Here is a 16,813-nt window from a genome sequence, read left to right on the forward strand (position 1 = left end):
TTCAGTTCTTCGAAGCAGAAGTCAGATGTCAATACGTGTGTGTGTGTGTGTGTGTGTGTGTGTGTGTGTGTTTTACTTTTATTTTTAAAATTTTTTATTGGAGTATAGTTGATTTACAGTGTTGTGTTAGTTTCAGGTACACAGCAAAGTGATTCAGTTATACATATACATATATCTATTCATTTTTTTTTTTTAGATTCTTTTCCCATATAGGCCATTACAGAGTATTGAGTAGAGTTCCCTGTGCTTTACAGCAGGTTCTTATCAGTTATTTATTTTCTATATAGTAGTGTGTATATGTCAGTCCCAATCTCCCAGTTTATCCCTTCCCACCCCCTTCAACCCCCAGTACTTCTGTTTTGCAGATGGGGAAACTTAGGTCTGAGAGAGTAAATGGGCTATGCTAGGTCGAACTGTGGCTCTGGTAACAGACCCCAGATATAGTTTCCATCCACTTCCTCTCTAGTTGACTTTGGGATTTCTGTCCTCGTATCCCTGGATATGGCTACGTACGTACCTTGTACCGACCCTTGCCACAGCACTTGAACTGATGGCCGCCAAATGTAGTTGATTCTTCAGGGTAGGAAGTCATGTCTTATTTGACCGTATGTTCCTAGGATCTAACCTGGTGCTCCCTGCACTGGTGTTCTCGAGGCACTCGGTAGGTGAACGAATGATTGAATGATGAGTGAGGAGTGAACGAATGAATGTAAGTAGTATGGAGTCACTTAAAGTAAGTGGTTGTAATAAACATACCTAGTATAGAAAGATGTTGTTTGAAAAATGTGTATTTTAAATGAATCCTTTCATATCTGTTATAAAAACATCAGTGTGCATAAACTAATAAGACAGTAGGAAAGTTCATGTCATCATTGCTAGAAATTAATTTCTGTATGTGCATTTCCAAAGAATTACAGGAAATCTAGTTTTAAATACATTTAATTTTTGGTGAAATATATGCAGTTAGCATTTTATTGTCCCTACAAAGTTCAGTAGCACAAGTATATTTTCTGCTTAAGATCATGAATCCGTGTAGTTAATAAGATAAAAAGCTTTCATGCCTTTGCAATTTCCTTTTTTTCCTAATGTCCATGAGCTTTTTAGATTATAGTGTTTCTTTTCTTTTTTTTGCGGTACGCGGGCCTCTCACTGTTGTGGTCTCTCCCGCTGCGGAGCACAGGCTCCGGACGCGCAGGCTCAGCGGCCATGGGTCACAGGCCCAGCCGCTCCGCGGCATGTGGGATCTTCCCGGACTGGGGCACGAACCCGTGTCCCCTGCATCGGCAGGCGGATTCTCAACCACTGCGCCACCAGGGAAGCCCGATTATAGTGTTTCTTTAAAGGCATTTATTATTCTAGTTAAAAAGATTTTTTTTAAGATATTTTATTCTGAGTCAATATTTACAGTAGCTTAGAACTAACCCCTAAAAATCCTGTTGGTGTGTTCAGACCATATTGCCTTGTTTCGGTTTTGTTCGATAAGTTTGGTAAAGAAGTGTGTTTTGCTCATTACTCCTCCGGGAAATGTAGGGAGTGTGGATTACTTATTTGTGTCATTAATGAAGGAAAATTGGAATGGGGTTTGTATTGTCTCCCTCCACTCCTCTCAATATTTGTGAAGTTTTAAAAAAAGATGGACATGGGACTTCCCTGGCGGTCCAGTGGTTAAGACATCGCCTTCCAGTGCGGGGGGTGCAGGTTCAATCCCTGGTCGGGGAGCCAAGATCCCACATGCCTCGTGGCCAAAAAACCAAAACATAAACCAGAAGCAATATTGTAACAAATTCAATAAAAACTTTAAAATTGGTACACATACAAAAAAAATCTTTAAAAAAGTAAACATATTTAAACAGTAGAAAATAATTTCTTAGTTCTCTGGAAATAAAAAAAATCTTTAAAATACTCCTCATATTGTAACATCACTCTTTTGACTTTCGAGCACAGCTTTTATTCTTGTGTCTATATTTGTGTTAAATTAGAAAGAGTTTGTGACTCAAAAAAATTTTTATACTATTTTTTACACCTTTATATAATAACATGTCAAAAGATCAAGTATCTTTAATAGTAAACTTCTGTTAACCAAATTATATGCTATTTTATAGTAAAACTGTTTTCATGGATAAGTATAGGAAAATGCTAAAAACCATTTTTAGGATATTTTACAGATTTTTGGTGAATCGTGCTCATTATACACATACACACAAGGAATACTTCATTGCTGTTCACCTGTAATCAAACTGAGATTAACCTTCAGGTGGGGGTTTGGGTGATGGTAAAGAATAAACCATTCAGTAGCCATCACATATTTGTCTTACTCCAAACTCTTAGAACACAGAATTAAAATAACTCATGTAATAGAAAGCCAGACACTCGTTATGCAAAATCACCAATTAAGTCTGTGTTTGAGCAAGCATAAGCTAGATCAGTTGTACTCATGTTTGCATTTTGTAATATTTTAAAAATAAAATATATTCACTCAAGTGGAAAACTTTAATACTGTGGAGAATGGATTAATAAGCGTGGTACATTTTTACAACAGTGAAAATGAATGCACTGCAGCTACCTGAATGGGCATAGCTGATGCTCCGAAACATAATGTTAGGGGCAAAAAAGCTGAAGAACGTTATAGTATGATACCACGTATATAAAGTTCAAAAACAAGTCACTGCATGCAAATGTGGTAAAACTGTACAGGAAACAAAGAAAGGAAAGATATGAAAAGACGAGTAGTTACCTGGGGGTGGGGGTGGGAGTGGAGAGAGGAGAGGATGAATCGGAAAGGAAGCACGGGGAGCTGTGATGCTGCCGCTAATGCTGTCTTCCGCAGTCGGCAGTTGTTTTACAGGTGTCCATTCATTAGTATGCTTTATGCCCTACCTGCACATCACTTACACGCTCTGCAACGTACCAGATAATTTCTAATTCAGAAAATTGTTTTAAATATTTTCACACTTTAAACATTTCTCACCTGTTCTTACTAAAGCTTAAGGCTCTCTCTTCCAGCAAAATTCCCTTTTCATTTTGATTAATTTTGATGCTGCAATTGAAGCTTTCTTGTAAAATCTTTAAGCGTAAAAGAATTGTAAATTAGAAGTAAACATTTGTATATTTAAGTATTCCCAAAATCAGCTCTTGTAATAGTTTATTTTTATAATTCATTTATATTCCTCCAAACCACATAACGCTTCTTGAGGCATACAAGTTAACAGGGACTTGAAATAAACAAACAAAAAAAAAGAAACCGTAAAAATAAAATAACAGAAATGGAGTAATCCCTCCTAGCTTGTGGAGACCGCTTTGAATTAAGCTTTATGTTAAATTTTTCTCACTTAAATGTAAGCAACAACCATTAATTTTTAAAATATTTTTCTGAGGTACTTGAGCTCCAAATTCTAAATGAATCAGTCTGTTTTCTCAAGTGTTTGCTGGAAAAACAGTCCAGTTTTCCAGAGCCCAGTGTGACACACATCCTGCAGTTCAAATGCCCGTGTGGTAGTCATCTTGCCGGTTCAAATTTGATAGAATTACACACTGGCGAAGTGGTACAGTCTTGAACACGACGTGCAGAAACCCAGTGCTGAGTTGAGCTAACAGTAGCGATGGGGAAAACACATGAAGGGAAACAGAATAGAAAACAGTTCACAAGTCTGATCTGGAGAAAGAGGGGAAAGTACAATAGCAGCATGGAGTGATGTTTCTCACTTGGGTGACTGGATGGATGACAGTATTATTCTCAAGTAATGGTAGCAATAATTGTGTCTCCAGTTTGTCTTGTTCTCTGTAGTTCACAAAGCGCTTTCACGAACACTGCGTCTTCCCCCCTTAGTGTTTCTGTTGGAGGGACTTCCGCTGTGAGCCTTTGTTCTCGCTGCCCTCGTAAGCATTTGACTTTGTTCCTGAGTCCTCCCCTTGAAAACTGTTACCCCCTTGATCTCTTTGACATCTCCTGATTTCTCTAGTGCCTCCTTTTCTCTTTATCCTTAGGATATCTAAACCTGACTACCCTGATTGCTCCCTTGCTGACATTATCCATTATTGTGATTTCATTGAGCACAGCAAAGATTTCTCTAACACCCTGTCCTGTTTTCTGAACTTTAGTGTATCTCAAGGATTGAGCTAATTCATAATCATCTTCCTTCTCTATTTCTTTACTTCCTGTTTGTATGAATGACTGCATTTCTCACTCACCAGGGCTCAAAGCCTTAAACCTGTGTTTGAATCCTTCCTCCACTTGGCTGTCCTCAAGCCAGTGGAATAGAAGACATAAATAGGGTATGAATTGTGTCCAGGTTGGAGATTTACATTTTCCAAACTCCAATAATTAAAATATGTTATGAAGATTCTTTTTAAAAGTATTCTTTTCTGTCATTTCTGAGGAAAGTAGTCATATAATAACCCATCTCTTGATTTTTAAAATATTTATTTTATTTATTTATTTGTTTATTTTCCTTATTCTTTTGGCTGCGTCAGGTCTTGCGGCACACGGGATCTTTGTTGAGGCATGCAGGATCTTTCATTACGGTGTGTGGTCTCTTTGTTGCAGCACACAGGCGTCTCTCTGGTTGTGGCGTGAGGGTTTTCTCTCTCTAGTTGAGGCGTGTAGGCTCCAGTGCGTATGGGCTCTGTAGTTTGCGGCACGCGGGCTCTCTCATTGAGACTCGCGAGCTCAGTAATAGTGGCGCTTGGGCTTAGTTGCTGTGCGGCGTGTGGGATCTTAGTTGCCTGACCAGGGATTGAACTCGCATCCCCTGCATTGGAAGGTGGATTCTATACCACTAGACCACCGGGGAAGTCCCCCATCTCTTGGTTTTTAGAGGTGTGTGTGTGTGTGTGTGTGTGTGTGTGTGTGTGTGTGTGTGTGTGTGTGTGTGTGTGTACGTACGTACACGTGTATGTAAGAGGAGGGGGAAAACAGAAAGGCAGTATTTAGTCAGGTTAGGAAAAGAATTAATTAAGGAAGCAGAGGGCAAATGGGAAATCCTTAGCAAACTCCAGATCCTGCATTTAGAGCCACACCACTAGAAAGGAAAACAGTTTGTATATCTCCTGTCACTGGTTGCCACTCTTCAAAGCACGACAGCATGCAAGTTTGGAAGGTTCTAGAAAACTTACCACTTTACTCTCTAACAACTGTCAATAATTTCCTTTCTTTCTTAGAAATCATGTTTGAAGCATTGTTTTTATTTCTTAGGTTTTATATATATGTATATTCTAATAGCACTTCATTTTTCATCCTTTACCAGAAGAAGAAGAAGAGCAGGTGCCCACCGATGGGGGCACATCAGCAGAAGCCATGCAGGTTCCCTTGGAAGAAGATGATGAACTGGAAGAGGAGGAAATTATCAATGATGAGAACTTCTTGGGTAAGAGACCGCTGGACAGTCCGGAAGCTGAAGAAATGCCCACGATGAAGCGGCCACGCCTGCTAAGCACTAAAGGGGACACCCTGCACGTGGTGTTACTGGAGGCTCGAGAGCCACTCAGCTCAATAAACCCCCAGAAGATCCCACCAATGCTGTCCCCCGTCCACGTCCAGGACAGCACGGACCTAGCTCCTCCGTCACCAGAGCCACCAATGTTAGCTCCAGTGGCAAAATCACAGCTGCCAACCGCAAAACCGTTGGAAGCAAGGTCGTTTACACCTAAAACAAAGACTAAAACCAGTTCTCCAGGGCAGAAGACTAAATCACCCAAAACGACTCCGTCACCAGCAATGGTCGGAAGTCCTATTCGGTCTCCAAAAACCATATCCAAAGAAAAGAAGTCTCCTGGACGTTCGAAGAGCCCCAAAAGCCCCAAGAGTCCCAAGGTCATCACTCACATTCCCCAAGTACCCATCAGACCCGACACCCCTAACAGGACTCCTTCAGCTACAATAAGTGAAAAAATTAGCAAAGAGACCATTCAGGTGAAACAAATACAAACAGCCCCCGATGCAGGGAAACTGAACCATGAGAATCAGCCGAAAAAGGCCGTCGTGACTGATAAGACCATAGACGACTCTATTGACGCTGTGATTGCACGGGCTTGTGCCGAGCGGGAGCCAGACCCTTTCGAGTTTTCTTCTGGATCCGAGTCAGAAGGAGACATTTTTACCAGCCCTAAGAGGATTTCAGGTTCAGAATGTGCTACCCCAAAAGCTTCCACTTCCTCCGGCAACTTCCCCAAGTCCGGGTCCACCCCTCTCCCTCTTTCAGGCGGAACTTCAAGTTCTGACAATTCCTGGACGATGGACGCATCCATCGACGAGGTGGTCCGGAAAGCCAAGATGGGGACCCCTCCCAGCGTGCCCCCCAGCTTCCCTTACATCTCCTCCCCTTCAGTCTCTCCTCCCACCCCTGAGCCGCTGCACAAGGTATATGAGGAGAAACCCAAAGCGCCGACCTCCACGGACGTCAAAAAGAAGCTGAAAAAGGAAATGAAGACGAAGATGAAAAAGAAAGAGAAGCAGAGAGATAAGGAGAGGGACAGGGACAAAAGCAAGGAGAGAAGCAAAGAGAAGGAGAAAGGGAAGGAGACCAGCAAGGAAGCCAAGTATCCCTGGAAGGACTTTCTCAAAGACGAAGAGGCAGATCCCTACAAGTTTAAGATAAAAGAGTTTGAAGATGTGGATCCAAAGGCAAGATTGAAAGATGGAGTGGTGAGAAAGGAAAAGGAGAGGCACAAGGACAAGAAGAAAGATAGAGAAAAAGGCAAAAAGGATAAAGAGAAGCGGGACAGAGAGAAAGCGAAAGAGAAAGGCCGAGAAGAGAAGCTGAAGGCTGCCCCAGCCCCCCTGGTCCTGCCCCCCAAGGACGTGGCACTGCCCCTGTTCAGCCCCGCGGCGGCCGTGAGGATCCCAGCCATGCTGCCCTCCTTGACACCCATGCTTCCCGAGAAGCTGTTCGAAGAGAAGGAGAAGCCCAAGGAGAAGGAGAGGAAAAAGGACAAAAAGGAGAAGAAGAAAAAGAAGGAGAGAGAGAAGGAGAAGGAGAAGAGGGAGAAGGAGAGGGAGAAGGAGAGGCGCGAGAGAGAGAAGAGGGAGAAGGAGAGGGAGAGACACAAGCATGAAAAGGTAAGCACTGTATCCTTGGGGGCCCTGTCTGATCCAAGTTCTCTTGAAAGCGCAGGTAAACACAGCCAGCAACTGTCTGTCTTTTTCGGATGTAAATCACCCACAGCTTAACTGGAAACACGTCTGTAATGTGTTTACAAAATTTAATTTTAATTCTCAGACCCATAAACTTGTCATCAACCCCCTGATACACTGGAAAACGTTAAAAATTCATAGCCTAAGAGCAGTCTAATCACAGACCATCAACTCTCTGTTAACCACACTAATCTCTGGCAGTTTGAAAAGATCTGTAATCTTCAACAGTGAATAATATTTCTGTAATTATCAAGTCTGCAGCATACTAATTTGTACCCAAATATTAGATACCCGGGAAAGGCAGCACCCAGTTTTCTAAGAACAGGTAAAACCATGGCGCTGTCCTAAGAGGACAGCAAGGCCCATGGAGTCCTTGCTCACTGACTCAGTTTTGTTTGGTGAGCCAGTTTTGCAAGTATTTAAGGTTATGCCTGTCTTCTACTTTCTGTAGCATCTCTTATCCTATTTTCTGCTTTTTTTTTTTAAACAGGATTTTTTAAAATTAATTAATTTATTTATTTATTTTATTTGTGGCTGCATGCCGGCTTTCTCTAGTTGCGGCGAGCGGGGGCTACTCTTCGTTGCGGTGCACGGGCTTCTCATTGCAGTGGCTTCTCTTGTTGCGGAGCATGGGCTCTAGGCATGCGGGCTTCAGTAGTTGTGGCACGCGGGCTCAGGAGTTGTGGCTTGCAGGCTCAGGAGTTGTGGTGCACAGGCTTAGTTGCGCTGCAGCATGTGGGATCTTCCCGGACCAGGGATCGAACCTGTGTCCCCTACATTGGCAGGCGGACTCTCAACCACTGCACCCCAGGGAAGTCCCTCTTTTCTGCTTGAATAAGATTAGGACATGTCTCTGAGTATCTAGCTCATCTGGCAGCCTGATTGGTGGGTAGAAACTAATTCTAAGTATTTTCCCATGTAAGTAAATCAGGCTTCCGTAGATTATAGCCAAAGAAACTGATGTTCATCATGCACTTTGTAGCAACCAGGACCTCGATCCTTTGGGCACAAGATGCGACCTCTGCTTTTATAGCTTTGCTCTCTGTCCACAGTTCTTTGGGTTATAGTGGTTGACTTGTTGATGGAGAAATTTCTTTTAAACTTTCTTAAAAAGTGTCTAAGTGTCTGGTGCCATATATACAGATCCTCAGATAGCCTTTCCCTGCCCTCTGGAAGCATTCCTCTTTGAGGGTGGCTACAAAATCATACCTAGTAATTTTTTCCACATGATAAAATACGCTGTATTTGACCTACAGCAACTCCATTATCCATACTTTTGCAGTGTTTTCCATTTCAGACTTAACTGGGAAGATTAGTTTAGCTGACGAGCTAGCTAACCTCTCACATTTTTCTGCCTAACTTTTTTCTTTCTCTGTCCCCCTTGGCTATTATTCCAAAATACAAGGCAGTAGAATGGAAATTCTGATATTAATAACTGAACATCAGCAAGTTAACAAGACACAGAAATCCAACTCTTTTTTCCATTTTTGAAATCACTTTATCATTGTGTTATTTTTCCATGGTACCCGAAAGATTTTAAAGCACTTCCACGTACCTTAGTTTCTCCCCCGACACACCCATGACACAGGTCCAGCAGGTATTATTATCAACCTTTATGGATGAGAAACAGCCTGAGTGACTTGTCCAGGATCAAGGTCACACAACCAGCAAGAGGCGGGTCATTTACACACAGACTTACTTCCCGTTTTGAAATGTTTATGGCTGGTGATCCTGCCCGGCAGCGATTAGCCGCTTACCCATCGGGTACCTAGTAACTTGGCAAATGAGCCCTCAGCACATCAAAGTACTGTTGCTTTCATCACCATCTCACCTCTGGAAAGTCAGTCAGAGGCCACTGTGAACTTCAGTAAAGCCCATCCATCAGGTTAGCTGGTGACAGCGGCCCATGCTTTTCCTCAGCACCTACCTGACTTTGGGAAGGACATGTCTCCCAGACCATCTTTTTTTTTTTTTTTTTAAATTATTTATTTATTTTTGGCTGTGTTGGGTCTTTGTTGCTGTGCGCGGGCTTTCTCTAGTTGCGGCGAGCGGGATCTACTCTTCATTGCAGTGTGCGGGCTTCTCACTGTGGTGGCTTCTCGTGTTGTGGAGCACGGGCTCTAGGTGCACAGGCTTCAGTAGTGTGGCTCACGGGCTCTAGAGCGCAGGCTCAGTAGTTGTGGCGCACGGGCTTAGTTGCTTCGCGGCATGTGGGATCTTCCCGGACCAGGGCTCGAACCCGTGTCCCCTGCATTGGCAGGCAGATTCGTAACCACTGCGCCACCAGGGAAGTCCCCAGACCATCTTGGCTAGAGGCAAAGGGTCAGTTATGAGTCACACAGATTTCACCTAACAAAGGAATACAAGTCCTTGTATCAGTTTTGATGGTTATGGATCAGTTTTTAAAGATAAAAACTTACAAACGTCAGCCATCAGGGCTCTAAAAATAATAAATGTTATTGTCTCTGGAGTTAAACCTGAGTTCCCATCCTGACTTTTTCAGCCCTGTGAACTTGGGCAAGTGGCTTAGGTGAAGATTAAATGAGATAACGTCTGAGACCTGCTTAGTACCATTTCTGGCACATAAGTAAATGCTGAATAAGTGGAGAAGGCGGTGATGGTGATGGCGAGTGTTATTATTCCATTTTGAATCAACCCCTAAAACACAGACACCTGAATAGAGGCGGCTGCTCCATGAGACCCTGGTGACTGACCTGTGTGTGACAGGGTGAGTCAGCTGTGGTTCCAGCGTTGAAAAATTATGTCTGCTTCCTGGGCATTCTTTTAAATTTTAGCCCTTTGCTCAGCTAGGAAAGGGTAAATCTATTGTAACCCGTGGGATGCCATTGACAAGGAGTAGAAATTGAGATATTAACTTAAACATTAGGACTTCTCTTTTTTCAACCCCACTTAATCCCCCTAAGTATCAAGCCATATGAGTAAATGAAAATAGACCTGAAATTGGGTTGCATACGATCTAAGAATTTTCTTACATATGCACAGAAGACAAGAGTAAATCAAAACAAGGTGTATATAAGCTGCCCCGAGAAAAAGTCTGCAGTCAGAAGGCCGAGGGCCGTAGTTTCCTTCCTCTCGCTCCTCCTCACCAGCACACAGAAGCAACTGTCCTGGACATTGACCTGGACCAGCAAGCAAGGGCATTGTTTTTAATTAAAAGAAAAACCTCCCCGTATTTACTTTACCTACCTATAGAGTTTTTACCAGTCATACCCACTTTATCAATACAAGAACCAATAATTAAACGGGAATCTGCATGGTAGTTAGAAGGAGCCTTGGGCTTTGGAATCGGGCAGATCTGAGGCAGGTGTTTTAGTTCTTTAATCCGTAGGCATTTCATCTTTATTTTTCATTTTATTTTAATCTTTTTGGCCGCACCGTGCGACATGCGGGATGTGCCCCAACCAGGGATCGAACCCGCACCCCCTGCAGGGGAAGCATGGAGTCTTAACCACTGGACCGCCAAGGAATTTCCTGGCATTTCGTCGTTAAAGTGGGATATGATAATAACACTTTTTAAAAAACTGCAGACAGTAATAGTTAACATTTATTGAGTATTTACTGTATGCTAAACACCGTATATAAGTTTACTTCCTTATCTCAACTCTATCAGGTAGGTAGTGTAATTATTGTCACTTTAAGATAAGAATCTGAGGCTTAGAGAGATGAATAAACTTGCCCAGGATCACACACCCAATAAGTGGTTGAACGGGAACCACAGTTTCAACCCAGGCCATCATCAACTGCTATAACGAATGTTCTTAACCACTATCCTTTCCTACATTTAAATTAAAAATGGATTAAGTGAAATAATTTATGGCACCTGGTTCAGTGATGCACCCTCAGAAGGAAAAATCGTTTTTCTAGCAGTGGTAATAATCCAGAGCATGGCGATTTATGCACAGTCCTCTAATTCCCCTTTATGGGCAGTCATGTGCATCAGTCAGGGTTAGGAGTGTGGCCTTTCATCTGTTTCAAGTAGAACCAAAGTAACTCTTTATGGAAAACATACTAAGAGCAACGTGTTAAACGGTCACAAACGTGGCCATAATAGCTTTAGCTGTGATAAACCTAATAGAAAATGTCAGAGCAGCTTAAGTTTTTATTATAATTTTGTGTTTGTGTTTGTGTCGATGTATTACATGACTTTATTTCAAACCATGGCTCTTTTTACTTGTGGTATTTTCAGTAAAAAAAATAAATAAGAAAATGTCTTGTTTATGTTAGTGGAATTGAAGGTTCATATAACCTTGTATAGAAGACAAGGCAAAATCCATCTGTCGAACTTGGAAATATGTCTTCATGCTCTTATTGGAGTATGATCTGAGAAGACCTGGTAGAGTTTCACCCCAAAACGATGACGTCACAGACTGTAGATAAAAAGGCCCAATACTGGTCCTTGAAGAGCCTGGGCTTTGGCAGTCAGACTGACCTGGTTTTTTGTTTGTTTGTTTGTTTGCGGTACGTGGGCCTCTCACTGTTGTGGTCTCTCCCGTTACGGAGCACAGGCTCCGGACGCACAGGCTCAGCGGCCATGGCTCACGGCTCATGGGCTCATGGCCCAGCCGCTCCGCGGCATGTGGGATCTTCCCGGACCGGGGCACGAACCCGCGTCCCCTGCATCGGCAGGCGGACTCTTAACCACTGCGCCACCAGGGAAGCCCTGACCTGGTTTTTGGTCTCAGCTCTGCCACTTCTTAGTTACTCGCCAGCCTCTCCTAACCTCTGACCCTCTGGTTCCTTCCCTCTCTCCCTCCTCCCATTCGACACCGGGAAGAGACTGCATCATTATAAAGTATGCTTTCCCTCTGTTTAAAAACAATAGTTTTATGCGTGCTCTAAGAATATTTTGGCTTAAAAGGCTTTCTCTTCTGCCTTCTCATAGGAAACACTGAGTGAAGACTAGTTTGTGTCATTTAAGATACACGGACTCCGACAACCCAGTTTCTTTACAATAACCAATAATGCTGATAATCAACCCAGAGATAATTGGGATCTGTTTATAATGGAAAGCTCATACTTCTGTAATGGAGCGCCCCCCACCCCCCACCCCCCACCCCCCGTTTTTCTCCTGTTGGCTGATGAATTGTTTTATTTGAGCTAACATTGGCAATTGAGTGAACTAACCCAGATGGTAAATGACATCAGCACACACTTGGTATTTAATGAGTGAGAACGCTTGGTCCTTGTCAGGCCTGGCCGACAGCTCTGACGGGGTGAGACCGTTGCTCCTGTTCCTTAGTTGAGAAAACTGCACAGGGAGGTAGGGTACCTTGCGGACAAGCTGTGACATGACCCAGGCCTGTCTGGTTAAAGCCCGTGGGCTTCTCAGGCCCACGATGGAAGCTGGTGAGGGGGATGAGAATGGCTCACAATCTAGAGTAAAGGGCCCTTGTGATTTTTAGAAAACTTTAGTCCCTGATCAGCCCATAGGGAGCTCCCATTCAGCTGCCATATTTTAAAGGACAGGCAGTGGCGGTCCTCAAAGCTTGAATGATTTCAGTCATCAGAGCAATGAAAACGTCTCATGTTTCTCCAGTCTATCCCCAAATCCCTTAGCATCTGCCCCGAAATAATCTTTTATTGAACTTAAACAGTTTGTTTTTTAGAGAATGAGAAGTGGTCTTCCTGGTTTGTGCCTTTGACAGGAGGTCTCCATCGTCTTTCCTTTCTACGTAAAGTACTGTTGACTCGTTTCCAGCCTTTTCTCATCAGCGTTCATGATTAACTAGTGAAATGAAGGGTTTTCAGTAAATAAAATAACCCCAGCAAGAAGGGGGAAATATTCCCTCCTGTTTCTTATAACTGTTTGTTCCAAGGGGAAGCCAGTAACTTAACGTTTAAGTGGGTATGTTTGAATTCATCGAAGTTTCCTGAAGTCCATCCCCAAGGCTTCAGAGGAATGAACTGAACACTTACCGAAAGCCCGAGTTCTGTTTCATTGTCCTCGCGGCGTCCCACTTGTTATACTTCACCACAACCGTACGTCTTCTGTCTGTGGAATGTTTTAAACAGTCTATCAGTGTTAGACCATGTTTCTGAATGGAAATAATGTACAGACATTCATCATCAAGAAAGACAACAGGATGGTTACCATCTGTCATAGTGCAGCATCTCAAATATTCGGTTTTTAAATTCAGCTTTTCACCAGTAGTATTTCTGGGTGTTTTTCTGACATATTAGCATAGATAGACATCTGAACTAGTGCTGGCTGAACTTGCTGCCACCCTACTTAGCACACATACATAGGTTTTTGTTGTTGTTGATGTTGTTTTAATGAAAGAAGTTTAACATTTAAAAAAATAGAAAGTAAAACTTGGCCAGATTATATTGACAAAGCTGCCCATTACCTTTGCAGAAAGTCCCTGTCAGAAGATAAACTTTAAAGCTGGAATGCATGAAAGAGTTCCAAGATAGAATTTAAATTTAAACTGATTCCTTATAGATAAGCTTTTTAAAAATCCACCTCTTTGCTTCAAGTCAGGATTTTAAAAATAAATTTCCCCTTTAAATCTCTTGAGCGATTTTCATTTTTTGCAAGGCCGCACTGCTGGTGTCCCGGAAAAATGGAGAGTTAGAGCTTTATCAGTTGGTGCCCTGAGGTATGTGGCAAAGAAGCTAAATCCTTGAAGATTAGCAAAAAAAATGCAGCACATGGCAATAAGGGGCTTATATGACTACTAGTATTAGTTCAGGTGAAAGAAGTATTGCTTATACATAAAACTGGACAAATCCACTGACAATGTATTTTTAGTTAGCTACAAAGGAGTCTTATATTACTGGACTTTGCCTCTTTGGTGAATTGGGAAGCTTAGTAATCCACTGTAAATGCTCTTCTGCGTGCCCCAATTCTCAGCATCGCTCTAAAGTACTGTTCTTTTATTTTAACCCTTACAAGCTCGTGTTTCCCCCCAGATTTTTGCTTCATGCCATTAAAAGATGGCGGTAAATAATCAAAGTCATTGTCATCTAGTTTGTTGATTGCTGGGATGGACACATGGGAAATTATTTCATGATTGTAGGAAACATCCCTGTGTTTTTATTTGGGTGGACATTCAGATAAAGTTAACATAAAAGTCTGGTGAGAAATTTTTATTGAGAAACTGTACTTTCAATATCTACATTGTTAGCATCCTTATTAGTCTTTTTCTATGCTTGCTTGAATTTTATCTTTAAGTTAAATCAGCTTTAGCTTCTTTAAGAATGAAATTAAAGTATTTAACTATTTTTACATAGGGTTGCAATATGTCCTGGTTTTGCCTGGGACAGTCCAGTTTACACCTGTTATGTGGTGTAAATAACACAGAGAAAAAAAAATATACTTTACAGTGTACCCTAGACATCTCACAAGTATATGTCATTCATCATAAAAGACATTGACAAAGAAACTAAATAGCTCCATGCAAGACATCAGCATTACCAGAAAAAAGGACTCAGAAATGTTTGGCAAAGAGTCACGAGTAGTATGGTAGAACGGAGGATGAATTTGGTGCCAGGAGAACTGGATTTCAGTCATTTACTTACTAACTTTGTAACTGGCCAAACCACTTAATCTTTCTGAGCCCTTAGTACATGTGAGTAATAATAGCTTCTACACCTACCCTATAGAGCTGTGAAGATCAAATTGGACTATGTATATGGGACACACTTTGTGAAGTGCTATACAGGTAAGTTATAATTGTGTAGTGTGGTAATAGCAATGGACCAAAATACAATGTGAAGCATAATAATAGTGAAGAAGATTTTTTGAAAGTTAGGGCAAACAGCTTTATTTTTTAATAAAGCTTAAGAAAGTTTTATTTAAGTGCTTCAATAATATTATTGTGGGTTGAAGGAACATGGAATATTACTCCCAGTACTCAGGCCAATTAGGAGTGTTTGACCCTCAAATTTTTTAGAATTGAAGAAATATCGGAACTTTATATAATTTCTCATTCTCTGAATTAAAAAAAAATTGTATTCAGTCCTAGTTTTGCTATTTTTGTGACCTGAAAACAGAAAAGGAGAAAGAAACAGGAAAGAAAGGAAAAATGGTTGCTTCATGTATGATCAGTTTCTCTGTAAAATGGAAACCATACCCCCACCGGTTTGTTAAAGAACCTAAATGAGAACATCTGGAAAATAACCAAACACAATGCCTGGCAAACATTAAGTGTTTTATAAATGTTTGTTTTAGATATATTTGTTTATTTTGCCACAGATACACAGAATGGTGAGAAAAATATAGAAGCCTTAGTAGTTTACAAAATAGGCTAGACCACTGTTTTTCAGATTTGTTTAGATATGGAACCCTGTGTTCAAAAAACAGAGGAGAAAGTGAACACAAAAATTTTCCACGGGTCTGGCTCTGCCCCCTCCCCAGTGACCCTTGACCCCCGAGGCCTTGAGGGAAAACCACTGGACTAAGAATTGGGCAAATAAAAGAGACATCTGCCAAAAGTGAGACCATTTAGAGGAGCAGGTTTTCGAGGGGGAGTTGATAAGATTTAGATGCAATGAGATGAAATCCTTATAGGATATTTAGCTGGAAATGTTCAGTGGGCAGCATTATGTTTTGGTCTTAGTTCCAAACAGTGCTGGTCTAGAGAGGGAGATTTTGAAGACATGCCATATTGAAAACTTAGGGTTGAGGGAATTCCCTGGCGGTACAGTGGTTAGGACTCGGTGCTGTCACTGCAGGGGGCCCGGGTTCGATCCCTGGTGGGGGAACTAAGATCCCGCAAGCCACGTGGCACGGCCAAAAAAAAAGTTAAAAATCAAACAACTTAGGATTGAAACCATGGACATGGATGAGGTCAGTGGAGAAAGCATGGGATGACGAGAGGAGAGGACTTTGCTAGGGACAGGGAAGGAGCGTGATGAAGACCTCAGTGAAGAAACAGACGGGACATTCAGAAAGATTGAGTGTCTAGGAGTGGTTTAGTGGCGTGGTTGGGCCAGAAAGTAGAGTGGAGTTGGGTGAGGAATGAAGGAGAAATGGAGAAATGCAGGCGATGAAGTGAAGACTAGAAAGCGTTGAGAGGTCATCAGCAAGAGGTTGAAGGGGAAGTAAGTTTTTTAAAGGATAGAGTTGAGCGCATTTGAAAGCTAGATGAAAATAATGAGTGGAACTGAGAAGTTGAAGATGCTACAAATAAGGAGGAAGTCTTTCGAAGACTGGAGGAGATGGACTCTAGTGTAATTGTGAGTGCAGAGAAGTTTGTAGGGAATTGAAGGAATTCTGCTTAGTGGCCTCAGTATTTTTTCCTGTGGGGTTTGAAGGGCAAAAGAGGAAGGAACTCATGGGATGGGTCTTAAAAGCTGTAAATAATCGCTTCCTATTAATTTTTGAATATATCTTTTTTTTTGCGGTACGCGGGCCTCTCACTGCTGTGGCCTGTCCCGTTGCGGAGCACAGGCTCCGGACGCGCAGGCTCAGCGGCCATGGCTCACGGGCCCAGCCGCTCTGCGGCATGTGGATCTTCCAGGACCGGGGCACAAACCCGTGTCCCCTGCATTGGCAGGCGGACTCTCAACCGCTACGTCACCAGGGAAGCCCTGAAATATATCTTAAGCACTTAAGTGTCAGACCCGACAGTAGGCACTGGGAAATAGCAACAAACGGAACAGGCATGGTCTCTGCTCTTAACTAGTTTAGCTGGGAATCCAAATAAGCAGATAGTATTA

The 16,813-nt window shown here is 42.2% G+C and overlaps 1 protein-coding gene across 2 annotated transcripts in view; it reads left to right on the forward strand.

Annotated features, from left to right (window-relative positions):
* The window catches only part of TAF3 (TATA-box binding protein associated factor 3), a 157,181-nt gene that overhangs the window by 113,316 nt on the left and 27,052 nt on the right, over positions 1-16,813 (forward strand). The window contains exon 3 of one of the 2 annotated variants that reach the window (XM_059055950.2): positions 5,244-7,054. In XM_059055950.2, the coding sequence (XP_058911933.1) occupies positions 5,244-7,054 (1,811 nt within the window). The remainder of the gene's footprint in view (positions 1-5,243; positions 7,055-16,813) is intronic. The other variant, XM_059055949.2, reaches the window with a different exon arrangement.

This window comes from Kogia breviceps, chromosome 3 (assembly GCF_026419965.1).
Source record: "Kogia breviceps isolate mKogBre1 chromosome 3, mKogBre1 haplotype 1, whole genome shotgun sequence".
Lineage (NCBI taxonomy): Eukaryota > Metazoa > Chordata > Mammalia > Artiodactyla > Physeteridae > Kogia > Kogia breviceps.